Genomic DNA, 27,644 nt, shown 5'->3' on the forward strand with positions numbered 1-27,644 from the left:
ACAGACCACCCTGATGTTCGTCCACTAATCGGATGATATTTTGAGATCCTCACATTCGATTCGCCTAGAACTTAATTTGTTGGAAATCTCTTTTCTAGGGTTACAACATATCCAAATTTCACATCGATCCGACGATGGCATATTTTGGGATCTTATTACAAAGTTCAATGCCAGATCTAGTCCAGATCAGAGAATTAGAAAAGATTGAACCTTAGTCTGAGGGGAGATCGTATCATTATGAGAATGAGATGTTGGCAATTCTGCATATGGTGATAAAGTGGAGGCCTTATTTGATCGGTAGACAATTCATTATCCAAACCGATCAAAGGAGCCTTCCATACTTTATGGGACAGCGCATACACACTCCGGCATAATAGCGATGGGTCACAAAACTGTTCGGGTATGATTATGAAATTTAATACAAGAAAGGAACGAGAAATAGAGCGGCGGATGCACTATCGCGCCAACCCAATACCGTCGAGCTTGCAGCCTATTCATCTTCTACATTTTCTTTCCTTGATGAGCTGAGATATGCATGTACATTTGACCCAGATATTTTGAGATTGTTGTAGGAGGTGATGGATGATCCGGAGTGCCATCCAGATTTGGAGAATCGAGATGATTTGTTGCTGGACCGCATATGCATTCAAGTGTTGGAGCATATTGGTCCGGTTGCATATCGTTTGGAGCTACCGAAGAGGCCGAGAGTGTACCCTGTCTTTCATGTTTCATTGTTGAGAGAACGCATTGGAGATCATGAGATTATTGGATTGGTTCTACCAAAGCCATTAGAGGAGATAGAGATCGTAGAGCCAGTTTGAGTATTTGCTAGACGCCGACGACGACATGGTACCAGATTGGAGATGGAGATTCTAGTTGAGTGGCTTGGCAAGCCATCTGATGAGGCGATATGGGAGTTGAAGACTGATATCTTGGTGCGTTTTCCTGACTTTTCACCTTGAGGGCAAGGTGGGGGAAGCGTGGTGGGCTGATACACTTAGTTAAGATCTTTTCTTATTGCATTAGGTGTTTATTTTCATTAAAATAAAATTCCTATAGGTCGCATTCGAATGCAGGTGGAGTCGCGTTCGAACACCCTTGTGAACGCTTGTGAACGTTTTGTGAACGCCGCGTTCGAACGCCTTGTGAACGCCTGTGTCACGTTCGTAAATTCAGAGAAGGGAATTTTGAGTGCGTTCGAACGAGATTGATGGGAATCTCTAGAATTAGGATTTCATATTATTTTAGAACTTGTTGGCTAGCCTCTATAGGTCATGTTCGAATGTGGAAGAGGGCACGTTCGAACACCTTTGCCAACGTCTACATCAAGTTTGTAAAAATAGAGAACGCGAAATGTGCATTCGAATGCGATCTGGCACATTTGAACGTCTACATCAGGTTCGCATCGATAGAGAACCCATTTTGTGCGTTCGAATGCAATCAGCGGGAGTCAACTAGAATTAGGGTTAATAATTATTATTTTGGCTTGTTGGTGATACGATCTTCCTTTAGGCTAAGGCTCGATCTATCCCCTTTTTTAGATCTAGATAGGATCTGATATGGAACTTTGAAAATAAATCCCAAAAGATCCAGCCGTTGGATCAATGTGAAATTTTGATATGTTTTAGCCCTAGAAAAGATCTGTCAATCTAGTCTCAAGAAAATTAGACGGTGGGATCTCGAGATATCATCCGAGAAATAGATAAATGTCACAGTCCGTCTATGGATCCGTGGATAGAGGCACGAGATCCAAGGTGGCGGTGGATGGTGGTAGACCAGCGATAATGGAGTGGCACCGGTGAACAAGTGGTGATGGAAGGGTTATGGCTGATAAAAGGGGTTAGGGCAAGGTGGTAGATAGATTAGAAGAAGGGGGAGGATTGGGCCACCCTTTAGGGACTAGGGTGAGTGGCCGGTCAAAGGGAAGTTAGAAGCAACGTTGCTAGGGAACGAAAGACCGAGAGAGAAGAAGATGAAGGAGACTAAGGCAAAACTCAATTCATTCAATAATAATTTCATGGTTGCTAACAACATCTTTAGAGGCTAACCAAACAATTCAAAAATGGCAATTATTAACCCTAAAATAGTAGATTTTCGTCGACCGCATTCGAGAGCACATTTTGCATTCTCTATATGTGCAAACGTCATGTAGGCGTTCACAGGCGCGTTCTAACGTTCATTTTGCATTCTCTATATTTGTGAACTTGATATAGGCATTCGCAAACGCATTCGAACGCACTCCACCAATGTTCGAATGCGACATACAGAAACTTATTTTTCTATGAATTAAACACTAAAACAAGAATAAAAGACACCCCTAAAGTGTAATCATGCTCGAAACGACATCAGTGAAGTCCAAATTGTATCCTCAAGGTGTGAAATTAGGGAAGCGATCATTGAACTCTGACTCAAGCTCCTCCATGATTTGATCCTCCGTAGTGGTTTCCCACATATATGAAAATAGAGGAAGGGTTGGTGCTGAAAAGGAAGCGAGCTCACTTGTGTCCGGTTGGCGCGAAAGGGCATCGGCCACTTGGTTCTGATCCCCTTTTTGTAGATTAACTCGTAGTCATACCCAACGAGCTTCGTGACCCACCGTTGTTGTGCTGGGGTGTGCACACGTTACTCCATGAAGTAGGATAATCTACGTTGGTCCCTACAGATAGTAAACCATTATCCAATCAAGTAGGGTCGCCATTTGGTGACGACGTATAGAATTGCTAGCATTTCGCATTCATAGGTGGATAGCTATAACAACTGGTTCGACAAAGCCTTGCTCATATATGCCACTGGCCTGCCTTCTTGCATCAAAGCAGCTCCAGTGCCCTCACCCGAAGCGTCGCATTCTACCACGAAGGGCTTGCTGAAATCCGGTAGAGCCAAAACTGATGTGGTAAACATAGCTGTCTTCAATGCTTCGAAAGCCTTCGTCGCCTTGCTCATCCATTAAAACCTTCCTTTTCTAAGTAAGGAGGTCAGCGAGGCAGCAATCTTACCATAGTTGGCAACGAATCACTAATAGTACCCTATCAACCAAAGGAATCCCCTCAATTTCCATTGATTAGTGGGAATCGGCCAGTCCACCATATTTTTGATCTTGCTTGGATCGGCTTCCACTCCTCTTGATGAGATTATATGACCCAAGTACTCCACTCATGGATCGACTTCAACACCTCACGCACATGCTGCAAGTGCTCGCTCCAATTCCTGCTGTACACTAGAATATTGTCAAAAAAGAGAAGCACATACTGACACAAGAGCGGACAGAAAAGGTCATTCGTCAGCCCTTGAAAGGTAGTCGGTGCATTGGTGAGCCCAAACGGCATGACTTGAAACTCATAGTGGTCATCATGAGTTTGAAATGCCGTTTTGTGCATGTCTTCTAGGTCGACGCAGATTTGATGGTACCTCGCTCTTAAGTCAAGATTACTGAAGTAAGCCGACCCTGTAAGTTCATCCAGCAACTCCTTAATCACCGATATCCGATACCGATCTTTGACGTTGATCGCATTCAAGGGTCGGTAGTCGATATAAAACCACCAACTCCCATCTTTCTTTCGAGCCAGTAGCATCAGCGATGAGTAGGCACTTCTACTCGGTTGAATAATCCCTTGCTCTAGCATTTTCACCACCAATTTGCTGATCTCCTCCTACTGGATATGTGGGTACTAATATGGCCGAACATTTGCTAGTTCAGCCCTTGGAATAATCTGAATGCGATGGACGTGCCAACGGGTTGGCAGTAGTCCTTGGGGCTCCTCGAAAAGATCCTTGAATTCCTACAGTAGTTCCTACATGTCAGCGGGTATTTCTCTTGATGGTGGATGTTCTTGTTCTGCAACAGCCATTTGCAAGAGTAGAGCTCGGTCCCCTGCACATGGATGTCCTAATAGCGGTTGCAACGTCGGCCCTTGCCGCGGTTGATTTCTATCCAGCGGCACTCTTCAACCATTCCTCTGAAATATAAGTGTGAGGTTTGAAAAATCAAATATCGCGGACCCCAAGCTTTGTAGCCATTGGGTCCCCAAGACAATGTCGGCATTTCGCAAGGCCAACGGATAAAGATCCAATGTGAAAGTTTGGCCTTACACCTTCAATTCCACACCTCCACAAATGAAATATACCCATAATGTGGTACCATCTCCAATCGTCACATTGAACCCGTCCATGGGTTCCAACTTGAGCCCGATCTTCCTAAGAAGCCTCTTATCAATGAAGTTGTGGGTGGACCCAATGTCAATCAAGATTCTTACTGTGGTTTTCTTGACAACACCGTTCATCTTCAAAGTCTTTGGCGCAGCTATCCTTGAATAGGCGTGGAGGGAGATTTTGGCTATCAAGTCCTCTACGGGTTGCTCCTCAGCTACTCCTCCTTGCTGTCCAGCCACACCTTCATCTTCAGCTGCAATCTCATCCTCTACCTCCTCCAATCCGTCTATTAGCATCACCGATCCCATTAGGTTAGCACAGCGATGTCCGGGTATAAACTTCTCATCACAACGAAAGCATAGGCCTTTGGCTCTTCATTCCTCCACTTAAGCAGGTGTGAGTGCTCGTCCCGGATCTCTAGGTGTGTACTTCACATCTTGGGAAGGCTTTAGGGGTGCTCGAGGAAGCACCATTGCAGCAACGGTTCTTGGTACGCCGGTAACATTTCCTGCCGTTATGGTTGGTTTAGCTAGATTGCGGCTTCCTTGGCTCGTCTAGTTCTGTTTGAGGTGTAACTTCATGTCTCGATGTTTGTTTTCCATGAGTACTACATCTTCAAAGGCCTCCTTTAAGGTTCTAGGCCTTAAAGCCCTTATGTCGGCTTGTATGTCTTCCCATAGCCCGGAAATGAAGGTGCTACGAAGTTGCTGATTCGTCCATAGGGGTTGGCATCGGCTATTTATCCTTTCAAATTTTTCTTGGTATGCCCCAATTGTGGTCCTTTGCACCGTCTTTGAGAGGAGAGCATCGAAGTCTTTGTACCCCGACGCTCCAAATCGCCGCGTGATATCGACGCAAAAGTCGACCCAAGTTTCAATCGTCTATTGAGCATTGGCTACTCGAAACCAACGAAGCGCCGCATCTTCAATGTGGAAGCTCACAAGCGTCACCTTATATTCTTCCGCTATACCCTGGTACGCAAAGAATTGTTCTGCCAAATACAACCAATCAATTGGATGCACCCTAAATGGTAGATGATCCCTCCTTCGATTTTAGTTAACTCAACACAGTTCCAGTTCGTATTGCCCTACCCACGGATCTAGATCTCCAAATTGATCTCCATGGTGGTTCGCTCGTCGGATGGGCTCACCTGCAATTGGGCCGGATGGAACCGTCCTTGCTTGTCTCTGCCCATAGGGTGGTGGCAGCAGAGGCTCTTGTTGGTGCAAATTCTGAACTGGTGGCGGCGGGTTCATGGGGGTGGACTCGCGTCATGGGGTCGATGGTGCATTTCCGTTTGCCATGGCTTCTCTTGTCGCCTTTATTTCCCGCATCATCTCTATCATCATCTGGTTATTGATGGCCATTTGCTCGAAAAGAGACCCAATCATGGCTTGAATGCTAGGCTCTTCGATATTTAGATTTGTTCAGGCGGTTCCACGGGTGGAAGTTCCCGCAGCCGTTTCCCCCTCCTCTATTAGGGAAATCTCGTCTTCCTCATTTTGCCATGCAGTCATGGCTCTGGTTGTCGTTATAGGAAGCGCGTGTCCAAAAAACGGTGGCTCTGATACCAATTTGATACACTCTCCCCTTAGGCTAAGGCTCAATCTATCCCCTTTTTCATATCTAGACAGGATTTGACACGAAACTTTGAAAATAGATCCTAAAAGATGAAGCCATTTGATCGACGTGAAATTTTGATATGTTGTAGCCCTGGAAAAGATCTTTCCAACAAATCTAGTTTTAAAAAATCGGACGGTGGGATCTCGAGATATCGTCCGAGAAGTAGACAAATGTCAGAGAGTCCATCTATGGATCCGTGGATGGAGGCATGAGATCCTAGGTGATGGTGGATGGTGGTAGATCGGCGGTAATGGGGTGGCACCGGTGAATAAGTGGTGGTGGAAGAATTATGAGTGATGGAAGGGGTTAGGGCAAGGTGATAGATTGATTGGAAGAACGAGGAGGAGTGGGCCGCCCCTAAGAAACTAGGGTGAGTGGCCGGTCGAGGGAGGTTAGAAGCAGTGTCGCCGAGGAACGAGAGAACAAGAGAGAAGAAGATGAAGGAGATTAGGGCAAAACTCAATTCATTTAATAATGACTCCATAGTTGCCATCCATATCTTTAGAGGCTAACCAAACAATTCAAACATAGCAATTATTAACCCTAAAACAGTAGATTTTGGTCGACTGCTTTCGAAAGCACATTTTGTATTCTCTAAATGTGCGAACATGATGCAGGCATTCGTAGGCATGTTCGAACACACATTTTGCATTCTCTGTATTTGTGAACCTGATGTAGGCGTTCGTAAACGTGTTCGAACACACTCCACCAACGTTCGAACGCGACATACAGAAACTTATTTTTCTATGAATTAAACACTAAAATAAGAATAACAGACACCCCTAAAGTGTATCCATGCTCGAGAGGACATCGATGAAGTCTGAATCGTATTAGTTGGCTAACCTCTATAAAGGTGTTGATGATAGTCAAAATCATTATGCTATTGGAATATTAGTTTTTTGCCTCTCTATCTACTCTCTAGTCTCTCTACCCTAATCTCCCTCCTCCATCTTCACCAATCTACCACTTCTACCATTGGCAAGGTCTCTCCTAACTTCTAATCTCTCTCGTCTATCGAGTCCTCCCTCTTCCTTGAGATCTCGACCACTTCTTCCCCTTCGTCTTTATCCCTTAAACAACATCAACCATCTACTCTTATCTTCATTATCATCCATAACCCTAAGATCCACTCCACCCATCACCACCCTTATCATCCGCACTATATTGTATTTTCGTCCTAGTGGCAATTAGAATCCGCGAAGGGCGTAAATACAAAAAAACGTAGATCAGCGAGTTACGGATCGATCCGACTTGGTTTTCATAAATTTTTGACTATGGAAAAATATTTAGTGAATATTTTCTCTCGGTCGCACAGATTGCTTCTTGCAATAAATTCAGATCTTGAAGAAATCGTTCCATAACCTATCAAGCACATCCTCTATATGCCGCAGATGCTCTATTGCGGTCCTAATGTACACCAAAATATTGTCAAAGAATACCAAGACATACTGTCGCAGTAGAGGCCAAAAAATATCATTTATAAGGCTTTAAAAAGTCATTGGAGCATTGGTGAGGCTAAACGGCATCACCCGGAACTCGTAGTGCCCGTCCAGAGTCCAAAATACGGTTTTGTGCACATCCGCTGGGTGAACTCTAATTTTATGATACCCGGCCCTCAAGTCAAGCTTGCTGAATATGATTGCCCCTACAAACTCGTCCAACAGCTCCTCTATGACCAGAATGGGATACCAGTTCTTGACAGTGATAGTGTTTAGTGCTCGGTAGTCGACACAAAAATACCATGACCCTTCTTTCGCACCAATAACACGAGCGATGAGAAAGAACTATGAGTTGATTGTATGAGGCATTGTTCCAATATCACAACCACTATTTTGGAGATAACTTCCTTCAACACATGTGGATACCGATACGGTCTCATGTTCACCAGTGTAGCCCCAAGCATAATCTCTAATCGCTGGACTCGGTAGGGACCAAACGCCATCAAGCTGCACCTCTTTGTTTCCTTGCTGAATTTCATCCACATACTCAGGAAATTAAATCTGACGGGTCCCAAGCTCTACAACCACTGAGTGCCGAGGATAATGTCCGCTTCTGCAGTGCCAATGGATACAAGTCCACAATGACGTTATGTCCTTGCACCCGTATACCGACCTGGCGGCACAAGCTCTCTGCCCGAAGCTTTGTGCCGTCTACAATAGCAACCTCAAACCCCATATCGGTTCAGCATCCAAGCCCATCTTCCTCACCAACATCTTATCTAAAAAGTTATGTATACTCTTGGAATTGATAAGGATGTGCACACAATGCTTTCTAACTAGTCTATCAACCCACAATATCATCGGCACGAAAGTACCCAAATATGCATGCATCAATATCTCAGCTTTGATATCTTCCTCCGCGCCTTCCTCCACATCCTCCCCATGGACCTCCTCTTTATACTCTCCATCACCAACAACTTCATCGTCCTCCTCGAGACCATCGATGAGCATCACACTCCCGATCAGTTTAGAACACCGATGACCAAGAGTGAAACGTTCATCGCATCAAAAGCAAAGCCCCTTCTTCGCCTTTCGCTCCTCCACTTGGGCAGGTATGAGAGTTCGAACGACCTCCTCTAACATCGGAAGATGGTCTCAAAGGTGGTCGTGCCCTTGTACCGGCAGCAACTACCCTTGAATCCACAAAATTTCTAGCTGGCGTTCTCGACGCAAACCACCCATCTCGGCTGCCCCAACTTGCCTTCGCTACCATTCTTAGAGCCTTGTGCTTTTGCTCCATCCTCACGACCTTCTCGAATGCCTCCTCAAGAGTGGTAGGACAGAGAGCATGAATGTCTGTCTGGATCTCCTCTTATAGCCTTGAAATAAAAATGCTCATCAATGTCAATTCGGGCCAAGGTGGCTTGCACTGACTACTAGCTCGTTCGAATTCTGCTTCGTACTTCGACATGGTTATCCTCTGAACCATTTTGCTTAATGTGACAACAAAATCTTCATACATCACTGTCCCAAATCTGCATATAATCCTCCTATAAAATTCTGCCCTACCGGTAAGTCTTCCATCTCAAACGGTCGATCGGTACAATGCAACGCTGTCCCCTGGAGGTGAAAGCTTACCATCTTCACCTTTGCATCCTCCGCTGTCCCTTGACAATCAAAATACTGTTCCACTCAAAACAACCAATCCGTCGTATCCCTGTCTTAGAATTTTAGAAAATCCAAGCGTGCGATTCTCTTCCGGATAGCATTGTCAGGCTTACGAAAGGTCCTTAGTTCAGATCTGAACCACTATGGTTGTTGCTCTCCTTCTTGGAATCCTCGAACACGTCCAACACCATCTCCAAAGGGATCAACATAATAGTCAAAGTTCCAATCTTCTTCACCAAGAAGTGCACCGGAGCCGCGTGCCTCTTAGGTTCCACCACCGTCGGCATTGGGTTGTGTACCGGAGGTGGAGGATGTTGTGTAGGAATAGGAAAAAGTGGCTCTAATACAAACCAGGTTAGATCGGATCACATCAAAGAGAGATTAGGGTTAACGGATTGAGTCTAATTATCTTATTTGGTTATTTGGTTTAGTTAGAGTCTTAGTAGGTTAGAATTTTATTAAATTGATGGACTCTGATACCAAATTGATGGGCTTTGATACCAAATTGATGGGCTATGATGTCAATTTGATGAGCTCTGATACCAATTTGATGCGTTCTGATACTAAATTGATGGGTTCTTGTACCAACAGATCGACTACAGAACAATTCCTTAAGATCTAAATTTATTGCAGGAAGCAGTCCACGCAACCGTGGGTTAGTAACTTCCTGATCTACAACTTTTGTATTTATGCCCTTCACAGATCCGAATTGAAACTAGGACGAAAACACAAAAAAACGTGGATGATAGTGGTGGTGACAGGTGGAGTGGATGTTAGGGTTATGGAGGGGTATGGAGATGAGGGTGGATTATGGATGTGATTAAGGGAAGTAGACAAAGGGAACGAAGTAGTCGAGATCCTAAAGAAAAGAGGTGACTTGACAGTTGAGGGAGATTAGAAGTTAGGAGAAACCTTGCCAACCATAGAGGTGGAAGGATGGTGAAGAGGGAGGAGGGAGAGAGTCTAGAGAGAAAATAGGTGGCAAAAAATCAATAATCCAATAGCATCATCATCATCCTCTAATTATGGTTTCCTTCACATATATATAGAGGTTCACCCTAGGGACTCATCAACTAAATTAAACAACTCTAACAAATCCTAATAAATCAACAACTAAGTTAAAATCCTAACAAACCAACTAAATCAGTCTTCCTTATCTTCTCCGATTAACTCTCGGATTAAGCTTTCGTTTGTCACAGATAGATTCCGAATCTGGAGAATTCATGAATATCAAAGTTGTAAATCTAGAGGTTGGCGACCTTATCTAACTAGTTTGATATTATTTATATATGTGTATAATATTCTAAGAATATATTTCCCAAAACTGCATAGAGTTGGATTTAGCTAATTAAATATAATCCTAACCTACTAAGACTCTAACTAAACCAAATAACCAGATAAGATAATTAGACTCAATCCATTGAGCCTAATCTCCTTTTGATGTGATCCGATCTGACCCGGTTCGTATCAAGCTTATTGACATTAACATGTCATACTTAGGCCTGTGGGACGTTGGTTCGGTGTGGTCCCGCCGCTGGTTCTTCTTGCAGCACCGATCTTCGTTGAGGAGATAATGAAGCTGACCGGTTCATGATGTACTCCTTCAAAGCATTATGATCATTTTGCATTGCGTCCACCTGCTGCAACAATGTTTGAAACATGCCCCTAAGTTCATCCGCCAAGCTCATGCTCATACCCACTCACGTCGATTAAGTCGACCCTACTACGGCCACATCAAGAGGGCCTCTCAGTTAGGATTTTCATGGGTTGACTCTTTCGCTGTTGGTGCGCCCTCTATTGATTTCCTTGATGGCATCAACCTTGTCTCCACCATTAATGGAGGTTCGAGGTCCACTAGGCTCTGATACCACTTGTTATGAACGGAACATCCTCTTCTGATCTTGATCGGTTGTAGAAAAGCAGCCCGTGCAGCTAAGAAAAAAATATTCACCAGATATTCTATAGTAGTCAGAATATTCTGAAACTAGGGGTGGTCGATTCGTAACTTCCTGATCTACGGTTTTGATATTAATGCCCTTTGTAGATTCTGACTGGAACTGGGATAAAAATATGCATAAGCGGGGGTGATGGTGGTGGTGATGATAAGATTAGGGATGATAATGGAGATGAGAGTCGATAGTTGTGGAGTTTAGAGGATAAGGATGAAAGGGGAGAAAGGGCCGAGATCCCAAGGAGGAGGGATAACTCAATAGACGAGGGAGGTTAGAAAATGACCGACATCGAGATGGTGCATAGCTAGGGCTTGAACGAAGGGGAAGGAAGATTAGGGTAGAGAGATAAGAGAAATGATAGAATTCAATATTCATTCATCATAATGTTTTTTGTTGCCATCCATACCTTAAGAGGCTAACCAAACATGCCAAAAATGACAATTATTAACTCTAGAAATAGTGAATTTCCGCCGATCGTGTTTGGATGGGGTCGAGCACATTCGAACGCACGATTGCGTTCTCTATCGATGCGAACATATGTAGGTATTTGCACGCGGGCGTTCGCATGTGGGCGTTCAAATGGGGTCAAGCACATTCGAACGCACAAATTGCGTTCTTTGTCGATGTGAATGTCTTTCCACGTTCGAAAGCAACATATAAAATCCTTATTTTTTTTTTCTAAATTAAATAACTAGTACAATAAGAAAAGATTCCCGTAAGATATATCAGCTTGTGAGGAATGCTATAAATAGTGAAAAATAGGCGTATGTTAGTCTTGAATGTCAACAAACAAGCTCCCAAAGTACAAAAAAATTGTAAAGGTGTCCCACTAACTTATATTTTAGTGCACTCAACTCCCTCGTGTATGCAATTAATAAATCACACAACTCGCCAAAGTTTTCACAAACTTCCTCAATTTCTTTTATCTAAAAATATTGTTTTTCAATAGAAAACACGCATATTATAATACGTTTGTATAAATGTTTGAATTGATTCAGTATAAGTTCTTTTCTAACGAATTGCTCTCAAACTTTATTCAGAATGAAATAAGTTCACTTGTCAATGACATCCAACTATCAGCTTATTGTATGTAATTTTATCAATAATCTTCTTTATCTCAAAAATTAAATCGATGACTGTATTCATCTTTAGTGCATCGTTAAAATTAGATATCCAAAAAAATAGGGTCCAATTTGTAAATTTGAGGCAGGTGTATAAGTATCACCTTTAGGAGTGTTGAATTTAATAATAAACTCATCAAAAAAAATCCTCAAATGTTTCTTTCAATAGTACATCCACTATAGTTATATGTAAACCTTAAAGCCCGTGATCAACTCATTTTAATCTTTTATAATCAAATGGGTGTTGAAGTATTACTTGCCTTCACAAACAATATCTTCTACTATTTTATAATCATCAATAATTTCATTTGTAAAGGATATACTCATTTGTAAGAAATTGTCTACATTCAACATCTCTTATTTTCTCTAAACTTTGCTTAGAGAATATCAAGCCTAAAATAAAATAATATGCATCATTAATTGCTTAAGAAAATGTATTTCATAGACGCAACAACTATACAAAACATACACATCATATTTCCCTCAGCTAATTACTTACCATCATTTGATACATATATTTTGCATGTTGTAAATAGATCTTACATTATGCATAACACGCGCAAGTTATGTAAGTTTCTGTCCAATTTAAGAAATAAGCACAACATAGTGCGCGTTTATATTAGTAAATTATGTGCATCATTTATAAAATATACATCAAAAAAGAAAAGAATTGCTTACATTTGACTTCCTTTCTGAGAATACTTGAACCACATGAGGTGGTAGAAGCACAAATAAGTAGATAACCATGCCCGTTAATGAAAAGCGTACAAATAAGAACGAAAAGAAGGGTGAGATCAAAGCTGAAAACTATTTTATAGGATTGCCAAATAATACCTTTGTAGAGGAAGAAGAAAACTTCCACTGCTAGTTAGGGATAATAATAGAAGATGAGTATAACAGAGAATCACACTAGAGGGGAAAGAAATGTAGTTTGACGTGTAATTATAGTTAGTGCAATACTTGGTGTCTATAACAAAGCAGAATACGATAGTCTTTTTCTTTTTCTTTTCTGTTTTTAGGATTAAATAAGTAAAAATATTTCATTGCTATTTCAAAACTCAAGAGCCCAAAACTACTAATGTCATAACTAGCTGGCTTTTTTCTGCAAATAACCCGCTCCCCTTTGACTGTTCATTGGTGTGCACAAATTGAAGGCATGATTTAAATCATGCCGCATTTGAAATAAGTTATAGACAACTAAATATATACGTATACGCAGCTAAGCTGCACGTTTGGGAATTTTGTCAAGCTCACATCTTTCAACTCGATGTGGTTAGGCATGCATTATGACTCCGACTGATCTTTGTACGCAACGCATATTTTGGAGGAAGCAGATAACCTATATCAGCAAAATCTCCTTCCAGATTTGATGGACTTCTCGTAAGAATTGAATCCAATACAGAGTCGGGTATGGCATCCAAGGTCTCATCAAGAAAGGATTTGATTGTCTGCAGAGACCAAGCCCAAATTAGTTTATATCAAAGTTGGAGCTTACTTCCCTCATGGAGTTGCTCTAAACTAAGGGAAATTTCCTAAACAAAACCATAAGCAATTTTCTTGACATAATTTCTTTCCGTGATACACAAATAAAAGAGACTCTAATGTATATGCATCTCCTGTCTACCAAATTTACCCAACTGACTAGTGATAGATTAGGAAAGTATGGTTAAGAAAAATGACCTTTCCTAGCGTACCTTGCAATGCCGTAATGCAGCATCAGCTTTGCGTTTCCACAGACCATTTCCAGGTTCTGAATGGAATAAATTCAGTAATGGCTGCATTCAGATAGATGGAATACCATAAGTCCTAGTCGAGGAGAAATTTGCATGATAATTTGTATAATTACCAATATCTAGAAGAAAATTGCATGATAATTTGTATAAGTACACAATAACAGTAATAGATATTGGTTGATCAGCCTCAGATAGAGTTTGATCCTCCTGATATATAAACAAATGTTCATTATTAATCAGTTACTGGAACCAGCAGGGTACTGGAAATGGAAGTCTTAATAAGAAACTGAACTAGAGATAAAATAATCAAGGACAATGCATCGGACTTAATGTCAAAGGAAATTAAAAAGTGGAGATTAATAAAATCAAATGGCTAGGCACTTGCAACAGTTAGACGAAGATAAATTGATCTCTAGAACAAATTTGCCGTCCACTTATTGTGATTGGAGATTACGAAGGCAATTTATTCTCGGGATACAAGACCGTCAAGAATCAAGGTACAACTCACAAATTAAACCTTGATTTGAACTAGAGTTAATTGTAAAAGAGCAAGCACTGAGGTCTTTAGAATTATCTAAAACAATAACATCATCTTCTATTTATAGAAAATGAAAGGACACCAACTAAAAGGTACTAGTAGTTAGATAACTAAAAAGTAGTTATGGTAGTTAAATAACTAGAAAGTAGTTAGATAATTAAAAAGTAATTATGGTGGTTAAATAACTAACAAATAGTTATAATTATGAAAAGGTGTCTAATCTAAATATTTACTCACAAAATTATTTATTTTAAAATAACACTACAGAAATATTAATATTTCTAACAATCCCCCACTTATTTTAAAATAAATAACAATAACTTTGATTTCAAATATGCTTGCTGTTACACAAAGATATTGATACATAAGTGAAAATACCGTATGGTTTGAATCTTCATGTAGTGTAAAATCCTCAAAGTTGTATCAGGACGTTAATAGACATAAAATCTTTGAATTAATAAACTTTACGACATAATCGAAGAATTCACACATATCTTTATCAAATTCTCAATGTTCTTCCCAGCCGCATATTAATGGCTATGCGCTGATCCCGACTTCATGAGTGTGCTAGGAGTTGATCAAACTTCAACATAAGCAGCCTGATTTTGCACTCACATAGATAGAGTTATTTTAGGTGCTTATGTAAATTAAAGACACCTATTATATGAATCCATTAAGAATTTAACTCAACCTCACATGTTCATTATAGGAGCATAGCACTTACCAAATAATTTCTGAGTAGGTCCAGCTAGTGTGCTACATCATCACCCTTTAGATTTGTTTTTCCCTTTGAACCTAGAGCATTGAAATCCATGATTTAGGTAGGGTTGCCATTTTTTGGTAATATTATTCAACTGGTCTAAGACCTATCTCATAAGATATTTTTCTAATTAGATCCTTGTTAAGGCCTTTAGTTAAAGGATCCGTTAAATTGGTGCACGACCGAATGTAATTCACAGTGACTACTTCATCTTCTAATAGTTGTCTCACAAAATTATGTCTAAGATGTATATGTCTTGATTTTTCATTATATGATTTGTTATATGTCCGTAACAAAGTGGCTTGACTATCACAAATAATTGAAATAGGAGACATAAGATTTAGCCATATTGACAAATCAATTAAAAGCCACTAACTCAGACTCCATAGCAGAATGAGTTATACAAGTCTGTTTTTTAGATCCCTAAGAAATAGTAGCACCACCAAGAGTGAAAATCCATCCACTCGTAGATTTAGAACCATCATCTACACAGTTCCAGTTTGCATTACTATACCCTTCAATAATAGATAGATTTCTTTCATAGTATAGTGCAAACAATTTAGTTCTTTTCAAATATCTTAATACAATGGATATTGCTTTCCAATGTTTAAAATTAGGATAACTAGTGTATCTACTCAATTTGTCTATGAAAAAAGTAATGTATAGACGTGTACAATACATTGCATACATCAGACTTCCAATAACCCTTAAGTATTCAAGTTGTGATATATATCGGTTTTAATCAATATCAAGCTTCAAGTTTGGATTATAAGGAACTTTTAAAATTTTATCAAACAAATGAGAATTTTTTTAGAACTTTCTCAATATAATAACTTTGTGACAATACAAGAGAGTTTCTATCTCTGTGTATTTTCATACCAAGAATAGTATTTGCAATACCCAAATATTTTGTATCAAAGTGAGATGATGAGAAATTTTTAGTTATATTAATACATAAATCACTTTTGCTAAAAATAAGCATATCATCCACATAAAAGCATATGATCATAATGTCATTATCAATCATCTTATAATAGATGCATTTGTTCGCCTTATTTGATTGGAATCCATTAGAAAGCAAAACATTATCAAATCTCTCATGCTATTGCTTAGGAATTTGTTTTAAACCATATAATGATCTAACCAATTTGCATATTTTATTTTCTAGACCTTGTAAAATGAAACCTTCTAATTGATCCATATAAACTTCTTCATCCAAATAACCATTCAAAAATATTGTTTTCACATCCATTTGATGGATTTTGAAGTTATATATTGACGCTAATGAAATCAATATTCTAATCGAAGATATTTTAGCCACGGGAGTACAGATATCAAAATAATCAATGTCTTTAGATTGTCTAAACCCTTTGGCTACCAAGCTAGCCTTATACTTATCTATAAATCTATCAGATTTAAGCTTTCGTTTAAATATCCATTTACATCTAATAGGTTTAGATCCCAAAGGTAAGTCTACCAAAGTCCAAGTATTATTAGACAAAATGAATTCAGTTTCATCATTGATAGCTTCCTTCCAAAAAATGGCATCTCTTGATTTCGTTACTTCATCAAAACTAGAAGAATCACTCTCCATAGTAAGACAAAATTCATTCAAAATAGAATTTGAAGTGCCTTCCACAAGGTAAGTCACAAAATCAGGACCAACATTCAATTTTTTTCTAATTTTTTGGATTTTCTAATTTCCACATCTTCAAAAGAATTTTCAGAAGAATCATGATCTAGAGATTTCCCTTAATTATTAAAATCAAATTCTAGAAATTTAGATTTTTTAAAGATTTTATCCTTAAAGAATTCGGCATCTCTAAATTCAATCACAACATTTCAATTTATCTCTAGAAAATGATATGCTTTGCTATTAGAAGAATAACTAATAAAAGCACATTTAAAGGTTCTTAGCCCCAACTTTGATCTCTAACAAATAGTTATAATCATGAAAAGGTGTCTAATCTAAATATTTACTCACAAAATTATTTATTTAAAAATAACACTATAGAAATATTAATATCTCTAACACTTAATACCCTCCCCAGTATGGACAATCTATCTGATACTAGAGTTACTGTGTTTTCCTGAATTGCAAACAGAAAATTCTTACTATTTACAAAATGCCAAATCATGTTACCAGAATATATTAATGCTTTCCAAAAATACAAGGTTAAAGTTAATTTGACTCTTGCATATCATGATACCAACATAATCACTTAATGAAATTACGAAGATCTCTTTAAATATTGCCTATAGTACCCATTGCTTTTGAGTTATACACTAATAGACAAATTTTAGGGGAAAAAGAAGAGCTAATCATTTCCATATATCCAGTGACAAGGCGACAATTAGAGCAGTACAGCTATAAGACGGTAACAATAAAGCCAATTTCCTAGGACCCATCAAGTCACGCGAATCATTTTATCAATGCCTTATATCGATTAGAACTGCCTTATTTCCAACTCCCAAAAACCTGTCGCCTTTCCAAATAGTTTTCTTGTTTAGAAATACTATTCAGCTAGACCGAGCCCAATTAAAGGCGTGAAGACATTGGGTTCATCACCCAATGCAAGAAAAGAGAAATTCAAATAAGACCCTGGTTTTTATTAATTGCTTTCAGTTTTGCTTTTGTTATTTAGAGTTGTAACTCAAATTAGACCCTGGAGTCTAATCAACTGCCTATTAGTCATATTTGCTTATCGAGTCAGTTGGACCCTAGCCCAATCAAGCTAAACCGACTTAAGCTGAGGGAATTTATCTATATAGTCTGTGGTGTGCACCCCAGTCAGATATCTTAGAATTATGGAATCTGAAATTTCTCCCTTGTTCTCCTTATCTTTCCTTGTTCACCATCGATCAAGCTTGGCCGACCACCGCTGCCCACCTCCTCAACTGGCCGGCGCCTCCTGCCTCTAGGAGATAGCCAACCTTCTCCCTCTTCTCTTTCTAATTTCTCTATGCTTCAAACCCTAACTGATGTCCACATCCTTTCACCACCACTAACCCTACCGGAGCCACATCACCACCGCTGGCTCCTTCACTACCATCCCACTCTCTGTATCTCCATCTGATTGGAGCACATGTCATTTGGTTCTTGTCATGATACAAGTTTCATCCAACATCAAGACATATCAGCCGATACGTATAAGGCAAAACTACGAAGATTTCGAGTTGGGTTGGGTTTTGATGGTATTTTTTGATACAAGGCCATATCAGCCACATATTGGGCGCTTCAACTAATATGCAAGCCATATCGATCCAAACAGCTAAAATTTTCTTTTCCTACTTTGGGCTATAGATTTGGGTCGGATTTGTTGGATCCAATCCAAATCCTCCGTTAGAGATGGTTTTTCCTTTTTCCAGTTCCCCCACTCTCTAGATGTGAATGTCAACATCTGACATAGTGTACATCAATCTAAAAATTGGAGGTACATCAGACTACCCAACAACTTGAGCTTTTCTAATTTTCTTTTTTTTCCTACATTCCACTTTTTTCTTTTAGAACCGGCACCACCACTACCTTTTCCACAAATTCACAGTTTTAACTTGAATTTTCTTATTCTTGTCAAGTTTATTAGATTTATATTTTTGTTCCTGCATTTTACATCATTTGTTTAGAATTTTATGTGATTAAAAAAGAACTTGCTATTGGAAAAATTGATGCAACAGCAGATATACCCAATACAACTGATATATATCACTTTATCTTTGATACTGCTATTAATACTGATATTCGAAACTTTTGTTTCCATATGCCCTTCACATCTTTCAAGTAACAGTTCACAAATTTGAATCCTAAACCAATAAGTGTTTAGTAACTGCTAGAACAACGTTCTCTATTAGGCATCAAATAAATAAATTTACTTCGTAGAGAAGCTCTAACTAAAACTTTTGTATTGGATTAGCAAAGACTATACAACAACATAATCAGATGAGCCCATGATAACTTCCATCTAGATATTAGCAGAAACTACAGAACAAAAAGGAAATTATAGGCTTGCACTGGCAGAAAAACATTATTCTAGTTCTGAAATACACAATGAATTGTTTGAATTATGCTAGTACCTTTTCTACCTTTATTCACTATCAAGGAAATTATGATAGTATTTCCATATTTGATTACTTTTTATGAAGATCGGGATTCTGACCAACTAATAATCATCATATAGCCTTAGTAATGTAATTGTTTACATGCTTTCATTTGTACAGAGCGCATACACAATTTTTTCTTTATTTCTTTTGAAACCCTATCTCATTTTCTAATAAAGGGTGGATAAAATCAAGGATGGCTGGTTTCAGCCAGTCTCGGCCATATCAGCTAATACAGCTTGTTTAAAGATTCAAGCCGAATACAAATGGATCTAACACGAGGGATATCACTAATTGATATCTCAATTACCTTCTTTTAACTTTTCAACTTTTACTCTCTTTCTCACGTACTCTCCTCACATCCCATACCCCAAAAAGTGATAACAGCTTTGGCCATGGACAATAATATGATAAGAAAACAATAACGTGTTGATAACCTATGTATAATATGTATGGTAGTGTCAAACTTATTCAATCTTAAAAGAAAACAAAATGAACAAATTTGTTCCCTATATGCTAAAATAGAAGAGTATTTCTGCGAGTTTTACGAACCTTAACAAGTTGTCTAATATTCGGTCTGTTAGCTCCATATTTTCCTGTTACTGAGTCACCATAGATCTGATAATTTTCAAGGATCTAGAAATAATAGATTACTATAAGCAGAGGAAATTGCAAACCTTCAAAATTTTAACACCAAAATCATCATGATTATCACTAAACCTGGCGACGAGAAATACTATTATTTGGCACACCGTATACTTCTTCATCGACGTGTCCCAGAGTAAACCATGGGCTGCATGAAATATCCTTGTTTGAGAAACCATCAAAGGAAAAAATAGGAAATATGCTTGCAGTAAAGAAGTGTTCATTTTGCAGACATACTATTAATGCAAATAGTGTTTTAGTGTTCATCCATACTCCTGCTGCCACAAATAAGTGAAAGCAAAATGAACTGTTTCAGCATTTTAGTGGTCAATTTTTTAATTAGGATGACAGTACCATACTATTTCCAATTGACATGAGGAAAAGAACTTGTGCAGCAGAAAATTAAAGATCATACTTATTGTAAGCTGCACGACCAACCATGACCCCTTGGGCACCTTGCCTTACCGCTGCATTAACCTGCCATTAACAAAAGAGCATCAGTGAAATTGAAGCTGATGGGGATAAGATCCATACGCAGATTTGCATGACAGTGGAATCTGAAAACAAGGACATCAACTATTGGTCCTTAAAACAATGATAGCTGTGCCGATAAGGGCATGACACCTGGCACGGGCTATGCCAATGGCACGGTCATCTGGCAACTCATGCCAATTGAGCACAGGGCGACACAGTTTATTTTCTTCACTTTAAAAACTAATTTGGGATCTAAAAATGATAGCTCTCAATTTTGCTAGATCTATTATTTCTAAGGGTTTTTCTATATAGATATAATATTTTAGTGCAAAATCTATGAAAAATACTTTTTAAAATGTAGGAATCAAAGAAAAATTTAATTTCCCTAAATTTCAAAAAATTCAAAATTAATATGTCAAATTCATTCAAATTGAATCAAAATTAAATAAGAACTTGTTAGATTAACTCCACATGAGTTGATTTTATACCCAAATTTTAGCTAATATTTTATATTTCCCCAAATTCAAAAAATCCAAAATTTATGTCAAAATCATTCAAATTGAGTTAAAATTGATATAGGAACATGTTAGATTAACTACGTTCAACTAGGTTTTGATTTTAACTATTGAGCTAGCACCAAATAATAAACTCATTCAATCTATTATGTGTTGAACCTATTTCTACTTGACTATTATTATGTCTTTAATAAAATAAGCCATTTACAATATTATCTAGAGATAAAAGATGCTAATGTAGGCTTTATTACATATATTAAAACAAAAAAAATATTATGCCGGAAAAAAAAAATCCCTAAATATGTTAAGTAATATCCCAAAAAAAGAGTCTCCTCACATGTGGTGCACGTACCCACCTCCTCCTCACGCCTGTTACACAACGAGAAAGTGGTCGCATGATTTCCAACCACATCAGTCAAAATCCGATTAACTACAAATCCTTTCATATAAAACCCTATACCCATTTTCTCCTCACGTCGAAACACCTCCTTTGTCTTTCCCTTCTTCCTCTCTTCCTCATCGAAGTTGCATCATCGGGCAGTCATTTTCCTTATCAGATCAATCGAAGATCACCCCATTAATCACGGGTAGTCATTTTCCTTATCACATCGACTAGAAATTTCAGTCGTTTCACCTAGACTCATGTGAATAGATTCACTCATGCTTTTTTCTTTTTCTCGTACTTTGTGTGGAAAAACATAATTGGTGAATAAGACTCAGAGAACAATCCTGTTAGGTTTTTATTTGTTGGCAATTGTGTACAAAATATTCTAAGTGTATTTTTTCATGTATATGAGCTTTACACAAGTCTAGAATATCTCTGGTTTGAAGAATTGCAAATTTATTGGAGAAAAGCCGTTGAGTTCACACCGCATTCACAAACGCGTTCGAACTCGGAATCTGCATTCACACAGACAGAGAACCGCGTTCACAAACGCGTTCGAACGCGGGTACTGCGTTCACACAGACAGAGAGCCGCGTTCACAAACGCGTTCGAACGCGGGTACCGCGTTCACACAGACAGAGAGCCACGTTCACAAACGCGTTCGAATGCGGGTACTACGTTCACACAGACAGAGAGCCGTGTTCACACAGTCAGAGAGCCGCGTTCACAAACGCGTTCGAACGCGGGTACTGCTTTCACACAGACCGAGAGCTGCGTTCACAAACGCGTTCGAACGTGGGTACTACGTTCACACAGACCGAGAGCTGCATTCACAAACGCATTCAAACGTAATCTGAAGAATTTAAGCTATCGCGTTCAAACGTACTTGGGCCCGTTTGAACGCACCTGAGATTAAGTCAAGCCGTTCGAACGCACCCGGGCCGCGTTCGAACGCACCTATGAAGTTTGCAATTTATTGGATTTTCGTGAGTACGGATAAGACTTGGATTTGGCTCTATCTTGGAGATCATATATAAGGATTGTGATGCCCTATCTCTAGGGTAGTTGAAGAAGTATTATTGAAGGAGACTTCTTTAGACTACATCGGTTCTTCAACGAACAAGGTTCTACTCATCTATAAGAATTTAATCTTTCGTCTTAAGGGCTATCTAGACGAAAGATCAATCTCGAAGGCTACTGAGATTGGACTTCAATCACAAGAAGCAGTGAATCGTGGGTTCTAGCGATCAAGACTAAGAGGAACAAAGTTATTTGGATCGACGGGTTATTTTGTGAGTCAGTCTTGTAACTGCTACTATCATAGTGATTGGTTTTGATCCGAGTTTGGATCCGTGGTTTTTTCCCATTTTGGATTTTTCCACGTTAAAATCTTGGCGTTCATCTCTGCTTTCGTTCTTAATATTTCTTCCGACTTTTACTTAAGCGAACGAACGATATCATTGCCTAGAGGTTAGATACATACGTATGTCTAGGGGTTTTTTCAATTGATATCAGAACAAGTTCTCTCACCCTTTGAGAGAGATCATATAGGCATGGATTTTCGTAGAGATGGACCATCATCTATTAGACCTCCTATTCTAGATGGATCAAATTATGGATATTGGAAAGCTAGGATGAGAGCTTATTTGAAGTCTATAGATGAGCGAGTATGGATGGCCATTGTGAACGGTTGGAGTCCACCAATGTACATGGTGAATGATGAGTTTATTGAGAAACCGATTGAGTCATGGGATAAGACAGATTATGAAAAAGTTGGCTGGAATAGCAAAGCAATAAATGCAATTTTTAGTTGTGTTTCCTCGGAAGAATTTAGAAGAATTTCTACTTGTGAAATAGCAAGAGAAGCCTGGACGATCTTAGAAACAACTCATGAAGGAACTATGGCTGTAAAACTTTCAAAACTTCAGAGGTTGACTACTAGTTTTGAAACCCTACGTATGGAGGAGAATGAAACATTTGATGAGTTCTATGCAAAGCTGAGTGATATAGTCAACTCCAGTTTCAACCTAGGAAAGAAAATTCCTGAAAACAGAATTGTCCGTAAGATCCTTAGGTCTCTTCCAGAAAGGTTTCAGGCAAAAGTTACAGCTATTGAGGAAAGTAAGGACATCAACTCTATGAAAGTTGAACAATTGGTAGGAAATCTACAAATATTTGAGTCCAGTCTTTCAAAACCGAGAAAGTCCAAAGGGATGGCTCTATCCACTGTTGAACAAAATTTAGAGGAGTCTGATGATGAAGGTGATTTAAATGTTGAGATGTTGGCTATGTTTGTCAAAAAGTTCAATAAATTCTTTCGGAAGCCAAACAAGTTGAATGCTGAAAAATTTGAAAAAAAACAAAGCTTTTGTGAAATAGAAGAATACTGTGAGTTCGAATACAGGTGGTAGCAACAATAATGTCAAACAGAAAAATAAGAATTCTGAGAATAAAATTCAATGTTTTGAATGTTCTGGTTTTGGACACATCACACAAGAATGCCCTAATCGTCTTAAGAGAAAGGGTAAAGCTATGAAAGTTACTTGGGATGATTCAGATGAATCTAATGATGATTCTGAAAAAGACGAAGAAAACTTTGTAGCCTTTGCCTCTTCTTTGCTTAATACTGACTCTGTTGTTGATACTGATAGTACAGATGATTTTGATATGCTACCAACTGAGGAAGATGAATCTGAAATTCAAAAGGCATATAATGACTTGTACCTGGAGTCGTTTAAACTCAAGAAAAGCAATCATAGACTACTTCAACGACTCAAGGTAATTGAACCAGAAAGAATTCAATTTGAGGAGAAGTACAAATTAGAGCTTGAACGTGTCAAAGACCTTTCTGAACAACTTGACAATCCAAAAAATAAAATGAAGGCTGATGAAATTGAACTAGAGCGATTGCATAAGGAAATTACATTTCTAAAAGGGAAGAACAAACTGGACGAGATTCTAAAGCTCAGATCTCTGGAAAAGACAGGTATGGTGTTGGATATACTGGTAATTCAAATAATAATAAAACTGTTTTTATTTCTGCAAGTATACAAAAGGAAGAATACCTGGAGCCATCAATCGCATTTTCAAAGCAATCCTGGATGAATCCTTCTAAACTGAAGTTGAATCTACAAACTGGTGAATCTTCGACGGTACCAAAAGTAAACTCTAGTCACACTCCTCCACAAAAGATGAGTAGAAAAGGGTTTGTTCCGACATGCTATCATTGTGGCATTCTAGGGCATATTCGACCTCATTGCAAATTTTTGCAAAAACCTAGAACTACTTTCATTTATGGGATGAAAACAAAGGCCATATGGGTCAAAAAAAGTGATTTGAAATGTTATGTTGTGCATACAGTCTTGAAAGCTTTAAATTCTGATTTGTGGTATTTAGACGGTGGCTGTTCAAGACATTAGTCGGGTGACAAGTCGTTATTTTCTAATCTTGAAAAACATGAAGGGGGAGTTGTGACATTCGGAGATGGTAATTCATCAAAGGTAATAGATAAAAAAAAGGTAAGTACTCTAGGGATTCCTAGTCTCGAAAATGTTCTTTATGTTAAGGGCTTGAAAGCAAATCTACTAAGCATCAGTCAATTTTGTGATGAAGATTTTGAGGTAAAATTCTCCAAATGATTGTATTATTATTCTAGATCATGATGGTAATGTTATATGTTATGGATCTAGAACATCTGATAATTGCTATGTCGTTGGAACTTCACATAAACTGAAATGTAACAGTGCCTCTTTCGACATTGCAGATCTTTGGCATCAACGTCTTGGACATGTGAATCACAAGGAATTATTTACTCTGTCCAAACATAAAGTGGTAAGAGGAATACCTAAGATGAAAGAAATGTCAAAAAGAGTGTGCGGTTCGTGTCAAATCAGAAAACAAATTTGTATCTCACACAAGAAGGTAAATGCAGCTACCACTGACCGTGTGCTACAATTAGTTCACAAGGACTTGATGGGTCCAACAAAAACGGAAAGTCTTGCAGGTAAACGCTATATATTCTTAATGGTCGATGATTACTCTAGATATACCTGGGTTGCCTTTCTACGTGAGAAGTCTGAAACCTTTGAAGTTTTTAAATCACTATGCTTAAGATTGCAAAATGAAAAATCCAAAAATTAGTTCACATCCCTTTTTTTTTTGGAATGGGCCGGGCCAGCAGTAGCCCAGCCCAATCCAATGGGTAATTTAACCCATTTTAATTCTTTTTAGTTTTTAAATTTTAAAAATATTGATATTATTCAAATTTAAAATTTTATTATTATTTATTATTAAAGGTGGTGATTTATAGTACGTGGGCTAGAGATTTAAGATTTCGATTGTCTTGCCTAGACTTAGGTGAGTGGGTTTACTCACATATTTATTTTATTATATTTCATACCTTTGTCAGACAATGTAAATTTTCTGTGTGCAAATTTATTTATTTCATTTGTACGTGCAAAAATTTAATTGTTACATTTTCTGTGTGCAATTAATCATTGTACTCAGTGCATCGCCATACTTTCTGCAAATATTGAAATTAGTGAAAAGAAAAACGAGACTAGTATTGGTACAGCTTAGAGAACAGTCCCGGTATAAATCGCTTGCGATTTTCCGTGGTGACTTAAGTCTATCTGGAAGTCCAAAGGAAAGTCCTAAATCATATCACTGCGGTGACTTTCTTAGGTGACTCTGGCGGGGTTATGGAACAATCTTAGGATGAATAAAAAATTTCCTAGGTGACTCTAGAGACTCAATTTATGTTTATTGCAATTAGTTTTAAATTTAATAAAGCAGATCTTCATTTCATTTATTTATTTTGCCATCGTACACGTAGAAAGTATTAATAAGGTTTCGTGTATCTCAAGCATATTGAGATGCATGGCCAGTCATGATTCCTATTTTGGGTTGTGACAGAGAGAGAGAGAGAGAGTCGTGAGGCTTGAGGGTGGTCGTCGAACCACTACCGGCGGGGTCGCCGGCGATCGCTTTCTCCCTCAACTCTTCTCTTCCTCGCGTCGGTCGCGGGAAGAAAAGGGTTTGGGTGGGACTCGGGTTTAACCTGAGCCAACCCTTTTCTTATGTGTTCGGGTTCGGGTTCAGGTTTGGATTTCGGATCCAAAGACCCGACCCGAACCACTTAAATGGGTGGGCTGCGGGTTAGCCTGTAGCCCAATCCACTTAAGGCCCAGCCCGATTAGTTTTATTTTTGGAATGGGCCGATCTAGCGGTAGCCCAGCCCAATCCAATCGGTAATTTAATCCATTTTTGTTCTTTTTAGTTTTTTTTAAATTTTAAAAATATTGATATTATTCAAAATAAAAATTTTATTATTATTTATTATTAAAGGTGGTGATTTTTAGTACGTGAGCTAGAGATTTGAGATTTCGATTGTTTTGCCTAGACTTAGGTGAGTGGCTCACTTACATATTTATTTTTAGTACATTTCGTACCTTGTCAAACAATGTAAATTTTCTATGTACAAATTTATTTATTTCATCCTTACGTACAAAAATTTAATTGTTATATTTTCTGTGTGCATTTAATCATTATACTCAGTGCATCACCATACTTTGTGCAAATATTAAATTTTAGTGAAAAGAAAAATGAGACTAGTATTAGTACGACTTAGATAACAGTTCCGGTATAAATCGCTTGCGATTTTCCATGGTAACTCAAGTCTGTCTAGAAGTCCAGAAGAAAGTCCTAAATCAGATCACTGCGGTAACTTTCCTAGGTGACCCTAGCGGGATTAGGGAACAGTCCTAGGATGAATGAAAAATTTTCTATGTGACTAACTTCTCTCAACGGTTAGTAAAAAAGACAGAGTGTGTTGATCACATAGTGATACCATCTGATGACCCTAATCGGATTAGCTATGAAGAAAGGTCCCGAGCGTTATCTCGAGGTGACTTCTAGTTGATGTGGATCCATAGGGTTTAGACCCATTGAGATATATGATAGTACAAATATTGGAAAAATGTTAATATGTTGAAACTGTGCATGGATACAAGTTATGAATCACTATTGTTATCATTGTCATTATTTAAAGAGCATGCCTATTGCATATTGTTATGAATATTATTGATTTAGTTTAATTTTATTCAACATTAATATAATTTAGAATTTATTTGGTTTTCGAGTGGATTCCACTCACTAAGCTATAGTTGTTGGCTCATGGATTTGTTTTCTTTTATTTCTTTATCTATCTCAGGTAATAGTCAACGTGACGACTAAGCGAGAAGTACCCGGACTCCACCTCCACTTAGGATCCACCTATTTACGTTTCCGCTCTTTTGGATTTTATGCTTTAGATTAGCAGTTAAATTTATTTCGTTTAGAGACTCAAAAACAATGACATTGTTTTATAATTATTGCAATTAGTTTTAAATTTTATAAAGCAGATCTTCTTCGTTTATTTATTTTTGCCATCGTACACTTAGAAAGTATTAATAAGGCTTCGTGTATCTCAAGCATATTAAGGTGCATGGCCTGTTAGGACCAGAAAAAAAAAAATTTGGGTTGAGAGAGGAGGGTGCACGTGCAGCCC

The 27,644-nt window shown here is 38.4% G+C and overlaps 1 protein-coding gene across 9 annotated transcripts in view; it reads right to left on the reverse strand.

Annotated features, from left to right (window-relative positions):
* Positions 1–12,781: 12,781 nt before the first annotated feature.
* LOC140776394 (uncharacterized) overlaps positions 12,782–27,644 on the reverse strand; it is a 41,647-nt gene continuing 26,784 nt past the window's right edge. For 2 of the 9 annotated variants that reach the window (XM_073120097.1, XM_073120096.1), the window contains 5 exons: positions 20,139–20,200; positions 19,799–19,871; positions 19,631–19,714; positions 13,647–13,727; positions 12,782–13,400 (listed from right to left, as the gene is read on the reverse strand). In XM_073120097.1, the coding sequence (XP_072976198.1) occupies positions 13,212–13,400; positions 13,647–13,727; positions 19,631–19,714; positions 19,799–19,871; positions 20,139–20,200 (489 nt within the window). In that variant the 3' untranslated portion in view covers positions 12,782–13,211. The other 7 variants (XM_073120094.1, XM_073120092.1, XR_012106879.1 and 4 more) reach the window with 6 other exon arrangements.

The sequence above is a fragment of the Typha angustifolia genome, chromosome 14 (genome assembly GCF_048772165.1).
Source record: "Typha angustifolia cultivar Huaian chromosome 14, ASM4877216v1, whole genome shotgun sequence".
NCBI lineage: Eukaryota > Viridiplantae > Streptophyta > Magnoliopsida > Poales > Typhaceae > Typha > Typha angustifolia.